Consider the following 16,101-nt stretch of genomic DNA (forward strand, 5'->3'; position numbering starts at 1 on the left):
TTGTAGTAATTCACATGATCTTATCATATGATTTACTTTATTACAACTTTGGTATGAACAAAAATATTTAATTAAATAATTGATCTCATCCAGTTTTTATCACATATTGGTTCTGAAAGGTTGTTTTTTTTAATGCATGAAGATCAAATACAGAAGTACCTCTACTTACGAATGTCTCTAGTAATGGAAGATTCAGGTTACGAAATGCTTCCTCAGAAAAATAGTGTCTCTTGTTACAAAGGAAAATTCAGGATATAAAAGGGAAAAAAGTGCTGATTTCACAGTCCCAAAAATTCCACCGAATGCAAACATCCTATATCTTGGTTTGTGTGGTGGTTTACAGCTTATCCTCACAGGGGTCGCATGAGCGCTGGAGTCTATTTCAGCGAACTTTGAGCTAGAGAGAGGGTATACCCTGAACTGGTTCCCGCCCAATCGCAGGGCACATAGTGACAGAGAACAGTCGCACTCACAATCACACCTAGGGGCAATTTAGAGTCTCAGATTAATGCATGTTTTTGGAATGTGGGAAAAAAATTGAGTGCCCAGAGAAAACCCACACAGGCACGGGATGAACATGCAAACTCCACACAGGCGTGGCCGAGATTTGAACCCCGGACCCCCGAACTGTAAGGCCAACGCTCTAACCAATTGCTCCACCACGCCGTCCTAATTTCAATGTTAATCATTATTTCTCTCCTCTGAGTGGCTCCAAATTAACAACACATTGTATCTGCGATTTACAAATCCAAAAATGTTTTTTGTTTTTTCATGTTGTGTGTACGTTTATCATGATTTATTAATTGTCGATGTTCAATTTTGCTTGTGAATTGTTTATAGTACGTTTGTGGATCAGTGGGCATGTGCATTCATCTATGGGAAAAAACAAAATGCAGATTAGATGCACACATGTAGAAAGGCCTTCTATCCGCTCAACTTCCTCACTTGTAAGCAAGAAATAAAAAACAGATTATGTCACAGTCGGGGCTCGTGAAAGGCGATGAAGGCACGGCAAGGCATGAAGGACTCAAATGCAGGAAAGCAGGGAGGCAAGGCAGGAGTAGAGGAATATCAAAAATCTTTCATTCTAACAACAACTTAAAGTGACAACCAAAAATACAATAAGTAACAAAATATGACTTAATGCTAAACTACAACGTTGACATGACTTTCAAAAATGAAATGAGCAACGAAGCAACAAGCAACCCGTGACAAGGACATTGGACCAAAAAAATCTGAAAGCAAACAGGGAGTTAAAGCCCCAGTGTCATGCCTATAAACATTCTAAAATACATATTGTAATGAAAAATACATTCACTTCAATGCCTATTATTATTACATAGAGGACAGCGTGTCATCCATGCACAAAGTTGCGGAAGTCTCATTCGACATCCAAGTGGTAGCCATATTACCTGCAACGTCATCACCAGATGTTACACGCCATTGAAAACATGTAGTGGCACTTGCTATTGGACATGGAATCTCTTTTCGAGGAAGAGAATATCTCACAATCGAGTGAAGTGACCGGGGCAATATTACCCTATTGTTTCGAGCCATATTTAGATGATATGCGGATCACTTCTAACAAACAACAGACTCCCAGACAGTATGTATGAGCCACCCCGGCTGAAGCCGTCCGCGGTGGACGAGGCTCCGCTGAAGCCGTCCCCGGTGCCGCTGCCGAAGCTGTCTGCAGTGACAATGGGCACATCGACATAATTAGCACCCCTGACTTATGTGTGTGGATCTTTTGTTACGTTCTGAGAGGATTACGTCCCCCCCAGCCCCCCAACTATTGTTTTTTTTTTTAAGTAGCTTTATACACACCTGCCTGTCATTTGGAACCCACGAAGCTCTCGTCCTTTGCACCTGTGCAATCCGTTTTTCACAACGAACCGGGTCTTTTTGAAAAGTATGAAGAGTAAATCCATCCTCCCGATTGTTCGAACAATATCCAACAATACAACGAGCCGGCATTTTGGCTAACACGAAGGAACAAAGAGCTACCTTCCAGCAGGTAAAACTAGTATAAACACACGAGCCTGCCTGAGTGCGCTGCTGCTGTTAACATCACTTCCTGCTTCTCCTCCAAAACAAATCCCTCGAGACGATTTTTACGGCGGGAGTTACAAAAAGCCATATATGTCAAAATCATGTTTTGTGGTGAAAAAAACGGATGGGTCAATTCCGGGTGGCTTTTTTTTTACCATTAATAACATACTAAAAATCATGCATTTCATGACAGTGGGGCTTTAAATACGCAGAGACTACCGAGACAATGAGAAACACCTGGACAGGACACTAGTGGCTGGAGGGAGCTGATTGGTCAACACAAAGGAGGAGGGCAAATGAACAGGTGGACACAACTGACAAAATCCGCACACAAGACATGGAACACAGAAAACACAAAACCAACCCAACCAAAACTAAGAACATGACAGATTATTATTATAGTGCTTAAAAAATGACGCTGGCTCGCTCTCGAAAACATATTCATGTGCTATGAAAGGAGACGGCAATACTACTGCCTCGCAGATGGAGGGAGGACATCCCACACGTGTGATTTTTTTCGGTTTGAAATTGCATTACATTTGTATCAAAAAATAAGTCGACTAATGCAGTTCCAACAATTCGCAAGCATGATTGAATATTTACAAATGATAAGTCATGGTTAATACATGAACAACATTTAAAAAAAAACATATAAAGTGCGGACATCTTTGTGAATTTGAAAAAAATGTGCCAACAAGTTGTGGATTTGAAAAACATAAATCGCAGATATATTTGTGGATTTGGAAAAAAAAATTGAAAAGTTGAATGAATTAATTAAAGTGCACACATCAAAGTGGCGTCTTTCCTTCCTCCCTTGACGTCTCAAAATTCTATTCATGGCCTGGGAGTTTGAGTAAAGACTGGTGCTGTGCTACCAGAGTTCCGAGTTCATTTTAAGTTCAGTGCAGAAGCACAAAAGCTTGTGCATTGTTGGTTAAATATACTGTACATAAACTCATTAGTATGAAATTGTAAAACTGATTCTATATTTTGTGTTTGCTATTAACTATCACTGGCAACACAAGGTTGCCGTCTACCATTACTATTGTTTAGGCTTGAGAAGGAAATGTATGTAAAACATTTTCAGTCATACAATTACATTTTAATTTCTAAACACAGTATGTTGCCCTGACCAAGTAAGGCGGGGTTGAATAATGCCACACATTACGATGAATAGTAATGCATTTTTTACAACTTATCTTTTAACATTCCCCATTCTGATGCACTTAAGTATAGGGTTCATTCATCATTCTTCTGTGGGGCAATTTCTTTGGGGGTGGAGTGAGCTCTATGCTGCATACCTCTGTTTTACATAAAACATGGCAGGGCCTTTACATCAAGACTATCACAACTGCGTTGGGTTTTGAGCACATACAAATCGGGAATAGAGCAATATTAACATTAACGTTATACACATTAGGGGGGGGCTATCAAGGTTGTATGTGATCAATAATGCTTAATGAAGAGACTGAAACACAATGGATGCAATATTGTGGTACACCTTACTCATTTATTCAATAAGGTGTTTGACTATGCTTCTAACTCCCCTTTAAATATTAATTCTTCAACTCAAGACATTTTGAAACTTTTTTAGTTCAAGCATAACTACGGACATCTGTGGACATCTCTAGTGGAAGCATACCAGTGCCTAACTTTGCAAATATTTTTAGGCTGATTTGTCTGAAATTTGCATAGATTTCCTTATAAATCTTATATACCATCTTCCCAGCACAGTAGAACCTCCATTTAAATGCAAGGATGGATGGATGATGATGATGATGGATTGATGGATGGACTAACAGATAAATAAAATGTACTTTGTACTTTACAGAATTCTCAAATTGTGTTTCCCTCTCATGCTCTGTCCTTCTCCCCAGGTCTCAAATCTATTATGAAGAAAAATGGGGTTCCTGACAAGCAGGGGAATAAGGGAACCAAGAAAAACTTGAAGTTTGTCGGGGTGAATGGAGGGTAAAATCAGTTTAATCAGTGTCCAATCTGTCTGTGGTTAATCGCCTAATTTAGGTCACAGACGTACATGAGTGTGGGTATGTGTGTGTATTTCTCTGTGTGGTTGCGCTCATCATCATTGTCTTTCTCTCTCCATATATTATAAATAATATACATACATTATTTGAATAACTGTACAGTAACGGAATGAATAGACTGAATTCACCTCAACATCTATGAATGTTCTGCATTTTACTGCGTTAAGCTACATTTCCACTATGTTCGTTTTGGCCACGGCATGTTTGTCCTCCCATGTAGTGTGTTCTGAGATTGTGGTTAATTTTTTCCACCATGTTCAAGTTTTGCAAAATTTTCTCATGGTTTATCCTGGTGAAATTGACAGCGCTTGTGAGTCCAAGAGGCTCAAACATGAAATCCACAGTTTCCCACAGTTGCTTGTACTACTCCACCTGGCCTGTCAAGTTCTGATGGGGTCTCTCGTTTTTCTCACAATTTGTCAAAGCTTTCTATGGATAAAACGTGGATCCCTGACAGCTTTGTAGCATGTTTTTGACCCCACTAGAAACGAATGAAGCTCCCCCACCGGACCGGTTACAGAGTGTTATCAGTGCGGAGGGGCACCTAAAACCTCTCAATAAATCATTATTAATGTTAATTTTCCCCCAACAGCTAAGTTACAAATCCAACTCTTGTGCCCAAACAAACAAACAAAAAAAGCCCATTATTCACATTCACACTTCACAGTGTGCACCCTTGCCAGAAAACTCTTCTCTCTCTGTCTCTCCCTCTTTCTTTTTTGCTCCCTCTTTAACCTGCACTCTCTTTCACTCACTCGCATGCACACACATACTCACACACACAACACACACACCCACACACTCTTAAGGTTATGCCACGTTGAGCATTGTAGGTAAATTAAACAGATGACTTGGGTTTATAAAAGTTTTACATTTTACAGTTTAGCTTGGTGTGAGAACTTTGGCAAAACAGGACAAAATACATACCAAAATGAGGCAGAATGTGACGCAACTCAAAAGGTCTGCTAGATGACACGGAATACGTAGACCTGTGCTTCCCATTCCACTGAGGACACCTACCAGTTATGATATGCCCTATTAACTACTGTCAGGTTTAGTTTTGCATTCCGTTTTTTACTAGGCCTGACTAGGTTTCTCTTTTGCACCTTGACTGTTGTGACAACTGAAAAATCTTGCAAGGCATCTACGGCAATGTGGAAGTGTTGACGACATCATCCGCAGACTTGTTTACTCAGTAGGCAAATTGCAGGGGGGTCCAGCATGAGGTGTTCAAAATACTTCATGACCACATATGTCAAAGCAAGATGCCTTTTCAGTCAAACCTGATATTGCAGGTTTCGTGGGTACTGGAATGATGGTGGTGGATTTGAAGCAGGATGGTACTTTTTACAGTTCCAGAGATCTGTTGAAGAGCTCTGGAAAGACTGGTGCTGGCCGGTCCATGTAGACTTTGAGGCAAGATGGGGACACAAGGTCTGGGCCTGCCACTTTGTTAATCCGCTTATCCTCACAAGGGTCACAGGGAGTGCCAGAGACTATCCCAGCTGTCAACGGGCAGGAGGCGGGGTACACCCTGAACTGGTTGCTAGACAATCGCAGGGCACATAGAAACATACAGCCAGACTCATAATCACATCTAGGGACTATTTAGAGTGTCCAATTAATGTTGCATGTTTTTGGGATGTGGGAGGCAACCGGAGTTCCTGGAGAAAACCCATGCAGGCACAGGGAGAACATGCAAACTCCAAACAGGCGGGGCCGGGGATCGAACGTGGGTCCTCAGAACTGTGAGGCCAACGCTTTACCAGCTGAACCACCGTGCTGCCCCTAACTAATTGATGATACCTCTTGAAGTATTCATTTAAGTACAGAATAATCATTAAAATCCTTTAAGACTAGAAAGTATGCCAATATTTGTTATCAAAAGTAGTACTACTGTAGTAATAGTCGTCGTAGTAGTAGTAGTTATTTTTTAAGATAGCCTTCTTTGATCTCTCCCAAGATTCTTTGGAATTCGGAGAATTTTGTGGCCTAAAACCCAAAAACCACAAATCAGTGATTACTCAGTACAAGACTTCAAGAGTTAGCCTCATAGTGGCCACACAAGCACACTCACAAACTCTCCATATATCATGATCTTACGTCTCTGAACAAGGCTGTGTTTTGTTCAAAGGTGCACAGATGTGAGCATATAAACGTACCTAAAATAGACATATATTTACATGTTTTACTGCAAAGGATGCTTTGGAAATCTGGGCCAGCATTGTATTAATCAAGCATCTTTTTCATTTCACAGGGATGACCTTTTAGTGTATATCTAACCTCAGCTTGTGATGACTATGTGAACTGCATTCATATTAGTGGTCGCAGTTTTGATGCTGCTGTGATGTGGTAGCCTGTGTATTTGTCCAAAGTCTATATACAGTTAAATTTATGGAAGACACATAACGCAAAGCCCATGGCGGACAAAATGTGAACTGTCAACCTTTGGTGGTGGAGGCACAAGCACAAATCCAGGAAGGCAGGCAGGCATACAGGCTTGAAACCCAAACACAGCTTATGTACTCAAGCCAAGAAAATCCGAAAGTTTTTTTGATGTCCAGGTTTTAAATAAAAGTAAAAAAAAAAAGAAATAAGGCTGCAAAGTGCACAGGGTTTTAGTCTCGCCACGAATATGTCAAAGACTGAACAGTCACAAGCAAACTAAATAACACAGGAGACAATGAAGCTCATGCGAAACAACATGTTGGCTTGAGCTGATTGGAAGAGACTTAACAGGTCTAGGACAAAAACAGAAAAAAAAATATGAATGACACAAGACAGTAGGCACTAGGGAGCGATACAAGAAAGACAACAATGAATCACAAGGTAATCAAACTACTGTAATTATAAACTTTACAATAAGCTGTAGTAATACAGTACTAACGTACTGGTCCAGATAGAGTTTGAAGGGCTTGAAGTGTCACATTGGGGGTCATCAGCACCATCTATAGCGAGAGACTTTGGAAGCAAAACTTTTTCTAACAGGAAGAACTGATTATTGTTTCAGTTCAACTCATCTGTTAAGAGTTTTGAACTGGTGGCTCATGGTTGTACTCTTGCTGCGGACAAATGTTTAATGGCAACTTGTTGGAGAGTTTCTAGTCTATATCTGACTGCAGTCACCGTGTCCTTGATCAGGGCACTATTCCCAGCTCAAGAGGTGTAGCAAATTTTAATCCAATTTATTCTGAAATTCCTCATTGCCTGCCTGCATGTGTGTTAATGGTTTATTTGTGTACTGTGCAATACAAATACAAAACAGATTCTGTGCCGAATTTTCCTGAAACAAAATGGTTGCTATAACGACTTTGCTGCTTCCTGTCAGGTATGAGAGTACATCGAGTGACGACTCCAGTGGAGATGGGGAAGCAAAAGTGGACATTGAAGGAGAGGGGGGCACCTCACAGGCAGATGAAGAAAAAGACAAGGAGCCTACATCAGCACAAAAGCCTGAGGAGGGAGCAGATGCACATGCGAAAGATGCCGAAATCTTGCACAGTGAAGAGGGTGCAGTGGCTGCAGAGAAAGAGAGCAGTAAAGATTTGCTGGATTCAGAGGGTAGCCTGGAGCTCCTGGGGGAGGAGGCTGAAGGGTGAGATAGATTTCAAGAAGGGAGTCATTCATGCTCCCACAGCTAACATTTTTATGGTGGATTTAAAATTTTTTGCAGTCTTTCAGACTGACTCGAAATATGTGTTTGAATGGTTGTTTGTCTCGGCAACAGTACATCTTGCCAAATTGCTACTCCAGTATTACCAATGAGCATGTTGACCTTTAACATGCAGATGACTTACTGACAAGCATGCACGGACATACAAACACAAATGTTTGTAATACCTGTACACGCAGTATGCAACACGTTTTTTCAAACTCCACACACCAGAAACACAGTACAGTATTAAGTCATTACTCAGCTGTATTAGTCCAGAACTCGAGAAAATTGCATAGGCCTTGGTCTCATGAATGTACATCTCCAGAGTTAGTGTACATGCTGAAAATCACATTACATATGGTTCTGTTGCTATCATTCGCTTCCACTTCACGGTAAATTTGTCTTAGTAAAATATAACATGCAGATCAGTGATTCTCAAAGTGTGCTATTTCTACCAATATTGGTATGCAAGCCCCACCCAGTGATACCCAACAGAATCACTGCCACTACTTTTTTAGTTTAATTGTTTAAGAACATTTTTTTTTGGGGGTGGTGCTTAGTATTTTTCTTAACTTATTATAACGCATTAGCACTATACATTTCAATCAAATGAATATTAAAGCACCTTTATTTTAATTATTTAAGTGCATTGTTAATGTTCAATCGGTGCACAATGTTTGGTGGCCTGCATTAATATAAAACATACTGCCAGTCAAATGTTTTGAAACACTTGATCACGCTGTTAAATGGAGACGTTTCTCTAAAAATTTGACAAATAGTGTACTTCTAAGGAATAAAATTCATCTTGTGGGCTTACTGTGCTACAGTATTTTAACATTGACACTAAAGTATGTTAGAGCGTAGTTGGTATAAAGACTTTGAGAACCACTGATTTAGATGTGTCGTGTATTTAGAATAAACTACCCTGCATTAATTATTACATATTCAAGATGTTAATGTTTAACTAATGAACGTTTTATTTCAGTGAAAATGTTGACAAGAGCTTTATTGATGCCTGCCTCTATGTTAAGGATCGCATGGAGGAGGTTACCTCTCCAGATAAAGAAATGGTAAGAAGTTTGACTTACGAGAGGGACTGTAAAGTTAATATTTTCATGTAAATTGGCATTATTAATTTGGATTTTGAAAAGTACAAGTGGTGGAATGGTGGATGACTGGTTAGCACATCTGCCTTATCGTTCTTAGGACCGGGGTTCAACTGCAAGGGTTTTCCCCAGGTATTCCAGTTTACTCGCACATCCCAAAAACATGCATGGCAGGTCGATTGAGAACTAAATTTTCCGTAGTTATGAATGCGAGCACCATTGATTATTTATATGTGCTAAGTGATTGGCTAGGAACCAGTTAAGGGTGTACCCCAAAGATAGCTGGGATAGGCTCCAGCACCCCCACGACCTTCGTGAGGATATGTGGTATGGAAACTGAATGGATGGATAGTTGGGTAGAAAAGTACAATTGCAATTTGGTTCAATAAATATCTTTAGAACTGCCGGTTGGTAAAGCACAACTTATAGTTGGGGAGCTGCAAGTCTGTGTTCTGATGACTGTTGAGGTACTCTTGAGTAAGGCATCTAACACCCCAACCTCAGCTCAGTCAGTCTGACATCTCTCTGAACGTGCCTGCCTATGTGAAGTATGCTTCACAATCTCCTTGAAAGATAGAACCAGTAAAATATGAACATTTAAAACAAATGAGGTAGGCTGTGCCGTGTTCAACAATAACAAGAAAAATCTGTGCAATCTGGTGACTTAAATTCAGCTCAAACAAAGCTTGTCTTCTTCCTGCCCTAAACAGCCAGATAGGATGGGAATGCAAGGCCTTTTAAAAGGAATAATGTGGAGCAGCAGGTTAATAACCAGCTGCTGTGAGTAAATGGAAAATTATATTTAGGCAGTACTCTTTATCGCAATTACACCTAAGGTGGTTGTTGTGTTTTTTTTCTTCAATCTCCATATTCTCTCATATTTCTCTGCCCTCAGCGGCAAGTTTTAGTAGTCCTCTACCAAGAATGGTTCAAAGTTTCCAGTCAGAAAACTTCGCAAGCTGACACAGTCCGATCATACCTTCGCCAAGTGGGCTTGACCACACCGACTCTCCTGCCATACGTAGTCAACCTGACAGACGGAAACGGTAACATGGCTCTCCACTACAGCGTATCACATTCAAACTTCCCTGTGGTCAAGCTGCTGCTTGATACTGGTGAGCTGCAAGGCCAAAGCTTGAAACCTCCACCCTCACTAACTCCCGCTACACAATTAATTTTTAAAAAATGTTTCTGTACAGGACTTTGTGAAACAGACAATGTGAACAAGGCAGGCTACACTCCAGTCATGCTGGCTGCACTAACAGCAGCTGAGAGTCCCGATGACTTGGAGGTCGGGCAACAGCTGCTGAGACTTGGTGATGTTAATGCACGCTCCAGGCAGGTGAGGCACTTCACGAAGCATTCAACTTCACATTAATTGCTTTTGCTGGTGGAATTTCATTAATGATCGACCACTCCAGGTTGTAGGAATGTCCGGCTCCAGCAATTTTCAAAACAAAGCAAAGCAAATTTATTTATATAGCGCATTCTACGTAATGTTTGCATGTTCTCCCCGTGCCTGCGTGGGTTATCTCTGGGCACTCTGTTTTCCTCCTACATCCCAGAAAGATGCAACATGAATTGGACACTCAAAATTGCCCCTAGGTGGGATTGTGAGTGCGGCTGCTTGTCTCTATGTGCCCTGTATTGGCGGGCAACCAGTTCAGGGTGCACCCTGCCTCCTGCCTGAAAACAGCTCGGATAGGCACCAGCACTTCTGCGACCCTTGTGGGGATCAGCGCCGAAGGTAATGGCTGTATGGACTTGGTCATGTGGGTGTGATACGTCCTTACCAAAGGAAGCACCTTTTTATCTCTTTCTAGCCAGATGATGCATTACACATAGGCCAAGGAAAGATGGTATAAAGGTTAAAATACTGTCACCAGTTAGACGATTTGACTTTCCGGAGAGTCCCTATGTCACATGATCAAAAACAAAGCGCTGATAAGCCAAAGAAGAGATCTGTGTATCGTCGATTGATTGCTATTCCATACAGTTCCCGTATGTCTGTCACAGCTATCACGCTGCCCGGCTTCAACCTCCATGTGCTGATCGCGTCACCGAGCTAACAAGCTTAATTGATACTCTTTTCAGAAGGCCATCATTACATTTAAGATCCTTTTTTTGTTAGTCACTTGAAAGATTTGAGAATTTTGTAAAATACTGGATTTGTTTATTCTTTTGTCTTTCTGCCATTGTCATGAAATTTTAAACAAATAATAAACATTTCGCTTTGCTTGTGGTGAACTGATATACAGGTTTTACCTTTTGAAAAAAATGGAAGAGATGGAGTTTGCCTCGATATTACAAAAATAAAAGGCACTTACCTTTATGCTAACACGGAAAATGAAATGCGGTGGAATATGCTTTTATATCAACGCGGAATGGTGCACGGACATTACAGAGTTCAGCACACACTGCAGCAATTTTAGTTAGCTACAACAACCTAACTATAAAAAATAAGACTGAACTAAATATTTACGAAGTGTCTTGAGAAGACAAGTGTTCGATCCCACTGCTCCTCCTTCTTAATATACACATAGAGTAAAAGATCGAGGGCACTATACTGCGCCTTTGTGACGTAGTCCTGAGTCCCATGATGTGTGTATGCCACGTAGCCTAGTAGTCACTTTGGGCTTGATTTGCTGTCGGTCGCGTCTTCAATAAATGCAGATATATATAAAAAAATGGCCGCCGTCCGAGGCAGCACAATGGGGGACGTCACGTGAAAACAACCCATACTTTCAAATTTATTGGACTTGAGTTTCAATGTAATAAATGCAATTTCAAATCACAAGATTCACGTTTTCTTTTTAAATGCAATGATTCAACTTAAACGATACAAATTCAAATTCAGTTCGTCAATGCATTTAGTCAAATTCCGTTCCTCCTGGCACATATTTCAACCCAAATGAATGATCCTCCCCTTTGGTAATCTTATCACTTTCATCCCCCAGCCCGTTTGTGAGGTACCGTGACCTATTCTCCTGCCCTTTTTCCTTTTTTACTCTCCTGAATCTCACCCTTCGTCTAGATGGGTCAGACAGCGTTGATGCTCGCCGTAAGCCACGGGCGCCTTGCCATGGTGAAGCTGCTGCTGAGTTGTGGCGCCGATGTAAATGCTCAGGATTACGAGGGCTCCACGGCCTTGATGTGCGCCAGCGAGCACGGCCATACTCATGTTGCCCGCCTACTGCTGGAGACGGGTAGCTGTGACACCAGCCTCACAGATAAGGTACCATCGCATTGACTTTAGCTCTACTAGACATATCATCTATTATGTCTGATCATTAAAAAAAAAAAAAAAAGTCAGGCTACCTGTACTGGCTATCATATTTTAGCCTCATGAGATTCAAAGACACTGAAGATGTATCTTCCAAAATGATCAGTGAGATAAATCCAAAAGCTCCCAAACCTTATAAACGTCATGAATCATCGTGATTTATGTTCAGTGGCTTTCGTTTCATATTTATATAAAATAAAGTGGCCTGTGCAGAATATTAGAGAATAATGAAGAAAACATGATACAATCTCAGGGCAAAAACTACATTTTAAATAGTTTGGAAAAAATGTTCTCAAGTATAAAAAGACATTTTTGTGCCATCTATTTCAATATGCTCACCGTTAACGATCAACATCCTCGAGGAAAAGTACCAAAACTACATTATCCTTCAGTCAATTAATTTTACAGCTATTAACATGTTAAGAATTTATTTCTTGAACACAATTCTATTATGCTGATGGAATTGAAAGCATCTGGTATAGTACAGGTATACTTTGACAACAATGTTACATTTGGAAGTCAAATTATTGGATCACCTTTACAATTGCATGACAACTCAAGTCTGAAATGTCGTTTGATTTTTAAAAATGATCAACATGCTTCTCTTTGTACCTCTAATAATAACTGCTAAGTCAAGCTGCATCTGAGGAGTGGGCCTCGAACAGCGCGAGACCGCCACTATCAGGAGTAAAAACGTCACTGCAGGTCCATTCAAACCAACCCAGGTACTTTGCATTTTAACTATTATTCTGTGCTTGATCCAGAACGGACAGACTGCTCAGGAGGTGGCAGAAGGATCTTCCCACCAGGATGTTGCTGGCCTCATCATGGCCCTTGGCAAGGCTGACAGAGGCCAATGAGCCAAAGCCGCATCTCCTTCAAACCGGCTAATGCTGAGCAAAGATGCTCCCATTCTGCATTTGGGCCGTTTACCTTGAAGTTGTGGAGGCCCCCCAAACAAACTTCCCAGTCTACAATTCACACTTGTATTTCCTTCTGCATCTCAGCCAACATGACCTTTTCATAGATATGCTGCATCAACCACCCAGTGAACACCAGGATGGTCGCCTTGATTAAATAGCTCACATGACATCCTGGAGAATAAAATGAAAGTACGGAGAGAGAGACATGGAAATCAAAAGATAACTGCTGCCTCTTTCTAAAACTCGTCAAGCATTATACTAAGCACAGGATTTAGATCCAGTATGAAAAATATTCACCGTGAAGTTGAGAATTTTTTTTTTCTCTCCATTGACTTTATTTCAAAGGTGGAGGTAAGCCAGAGCATATATGTCACAATATTGCATCAGAATATAAGTATATACAAACACGGAATCTGTATTTTCTACTGGGTTCCTATTTTTATTTTTAAATATCTCTTTGTAAATATGAAGATCAATGTCCAGGCCTTCATATATATATATATATATATATATATATATATATATATATATTATATATATATATAATTGTTTCGCACCTACCAACTGATATTTGAAATCATTCAGTGTCTTATTTTATAATAATAATCTCATGTTATTTGCGTGCCAGCGTGTGTGTGTGCGTGAATTTTAGAGGAAACACTGATGCTCCTGTCTGCGATAAAACCATTTGTATCATATAGAATGAAACAATAAAATAATTTTATAACACACACACACATATATATATATATATATATAAAACTAACTTAAAAAATATTTCTTTTTTTTTGCAAAGAAGATTGTATTGTGCAGAAGTTTCTGCATGTCATAAAGTTTGTTTGATTTGTTGGCTATGAACAACTGAACAACAGTATGTTGTAATACTGTCCGACACCCCCACCCCACTACCCCCTCCTCAGTGCGAATCTTATTAATTTTCTTCTTCGACTACTTGTTTTTCATATGCAGAAAATTGCACAATGAATGTCTGACAAGCTAATGCATTCCTAAATATTGATACCAATAATAATAAGCAAATGTAGCAATCATAACTAGTCAATAAATATGGGAGGCAAAGGCAAAATAAAAATTTATGAATTACTTTTTCATTTGTCCTCGCAAAACCTGATTGTATCTACACATAATCAAGTTTTGCAAGGACTATATATACATACGGATATAAGTAGGCACACAAATAAGACTTAACTCTGATGTAATAAGGACTGTTAAAAATAGGTAATTATGGATGAAATTGAAGATGAATGAATCTTGAATTTTTACTGTATAGTGCTAAGATGTTTCTCAGCGCTCATGGTCATTTAAAAAAAAGACGGTATTCCTTGAATTTGTCAGAGCAAGACTGACCCTGATTTGTAGTATATTACAGCAGTGACAAACGAAATTGTGTTTTCATACACTATAATGCAATTTTGACGCAAATATTTCACGTCTTTTGCCCATATGATGATGATGCCTATCATTCAGTGCTTTGTAAAATTTGTGATTAAATAATAGCATCTGTAGACTTAAAGTTATTCAAGTACATCAAGTGTGTTAACAATATTAAACACATACTGTGAATACCTAAAAGATTTTATCAAGTCATCAATCAGACGAAGTTTATTTGCACATCATGTGAAACTTGTACTTCCCGTTCGACAGGATATTATCACATTTGTGATTACATTTCCGTACTACTTTCCGTATCGATGCACAAATGTGCCAACCTGTCGCCTCTGATTAGTATGCTTACATTTGTTGTGTGAGTACATTTTGTATCTGATCCTTTGTGCAATTGGTCTATATGAGAAACTGATCAATGTTTAATCCAGCGTGACGTTGATGCTACAATAACAAGGTTTAGCTGCCAAAGACTTGAAATTTAATCTGTTTCACATGGGGTTAAATATGTATTTTATTTGTTCTTGTTATGCCAGCCAAACACATGTACAGTATATACAGTATTGTGAAAATGACATAACCTCTACTATCAATCAATATGCTCCACAAATAATATTAAATATTTATTTCATATGATATATTTTTAACAATTACATTCTATATATATTAGTATATCTATGTATGTATGCATGGACAGATATTCGAGTGATTAAACTTTCACAGTGATCAGTGGATAATAATTTTTTGAGTAATGGCTGGTGTATTATTGATGACTTTTTAATGTGCCCTTCCACGTTACCAATGACACAATATATCTATAATAAAAAAAACTAAGTGAACATACAGTATAATGAAAAAATATGAAAATGACAGTATAACATAAGCTATATCTTTATGTAATATCTCAATGAGCTCTTATGTTGGAAACCAGAGAACTATTTCAAAATAAATAAATATATAAAAAAGAAATCTGTTTTTTTTTTCTCTTTACCCCCCTTTTCATTTACAACAGAGTACACTAGTTTATTTTCATAACCATTGCATTTCATGTCTCTGACTACTTAGCAGTATCTCACCGTATCTCACAAGTTTAAATATTTTACAGAAAGAAATGTATAAAATTCACTGCGTATACGATACACGGTGAATTTTATACATTATACATTATTTATATACTGTATAGTCAACTCCAACAATGCTAAATTGGCGGCACGGTGCAGTTGCTGGAAAGTGTTGGTCTCACAGTTCAAATCTCGGGCCTGCCTGTATGGAGTTTGCATGTTTTCCCCGTGCCTGCGTGGGTTTTCTCCAGGGACGCCGGTTTCCTCCCACATCCCCAAAACATGCAGCATTAATTGGACACTCTAAGTTGCCCTCAGAAGTGATTGTGAGTGCAACTGTTGTATGTCTCCATGTGCCCTGTGATTGGCTGCCAACCAGTTCAGGGTGTACATTGCCTCCTGCCCTTTGACAGCTGGGATAGACTCCATCGCTCCCGGGACCCTTGTGATTGATACGTGGCTCAGAAAATGGATGGATGGATGGATGGATGGATGGATGGATGGATGGTAAATTTAATAACTTTTAATGAATTACTAAAAGAACCGCTAGATGGCATTGTTATTACGTGATA

The 16,101-nt window shown here is 39.5% G+C and overlaps 1 protein-coding gene across 3 annotated transcripts in view; it reads left to right on the top strand.

The window, feature by feature from the left end:
• Positions 1-15,398, top strand: part of kank4 (KN motif and ankyrin repeat domains 4) — a 96,137-nt gene extending 80,739 nt beyond the window's left edge. For all 3 annotated transcript variants that reach the window (XM_061825381.1, XM_061825382.1, XM_061825380.1), the window contains exons 4-10: positions 3,930-4,023; positions 7,429-7,695; positions 8,741-8,825; positions 9,757-9,976; positions 10,061-10,203; positions 11,896-12,096; positions 12,909-15,398. In XM_061825381.1, the coding sequence (XP_061681365.1) occupies positions 3,930-4,023; positions 7,429-7,695; positions 8,741-8,825; positions 9,757-9,976; positions 10,061-10,203; positions 11,896-12,096; positions 12,909-13,004 (1,106 nt within the window). In that variant the 3' untranslated portion in view covers positions 13,005-15,398. The remainder of the gene's footprint in view (positions 1-3,929; positions 4,024-7,428; positions 7,696-8,740; positions 8,826-9,756; positions 9,977-10,060; positions 10,204-11,895; positions 12,097-12,908) is intronic.
• The last annotated feature ends 703 nt before the right edge of the window (positions 15,399-16,101 follow it).

The sequence above is a fragment of the Syngnathoides biaculeatus genome, chromosome 7 (genome assembly GCF_019802595.1).
Source record: "Syngnathoides biaculeatus isolate LvHL_M chromosome 7, ASM1980259v1, whole genome shotgun sequence".
Taxonomy (NCBI): domain Eukaryota; kingdom Metazoa; phylum Chordata; class Actinopteri; order Syngnathiformes; family Syngnathidae; genus Syngnathoides; species Syngnathoides biaculeatus.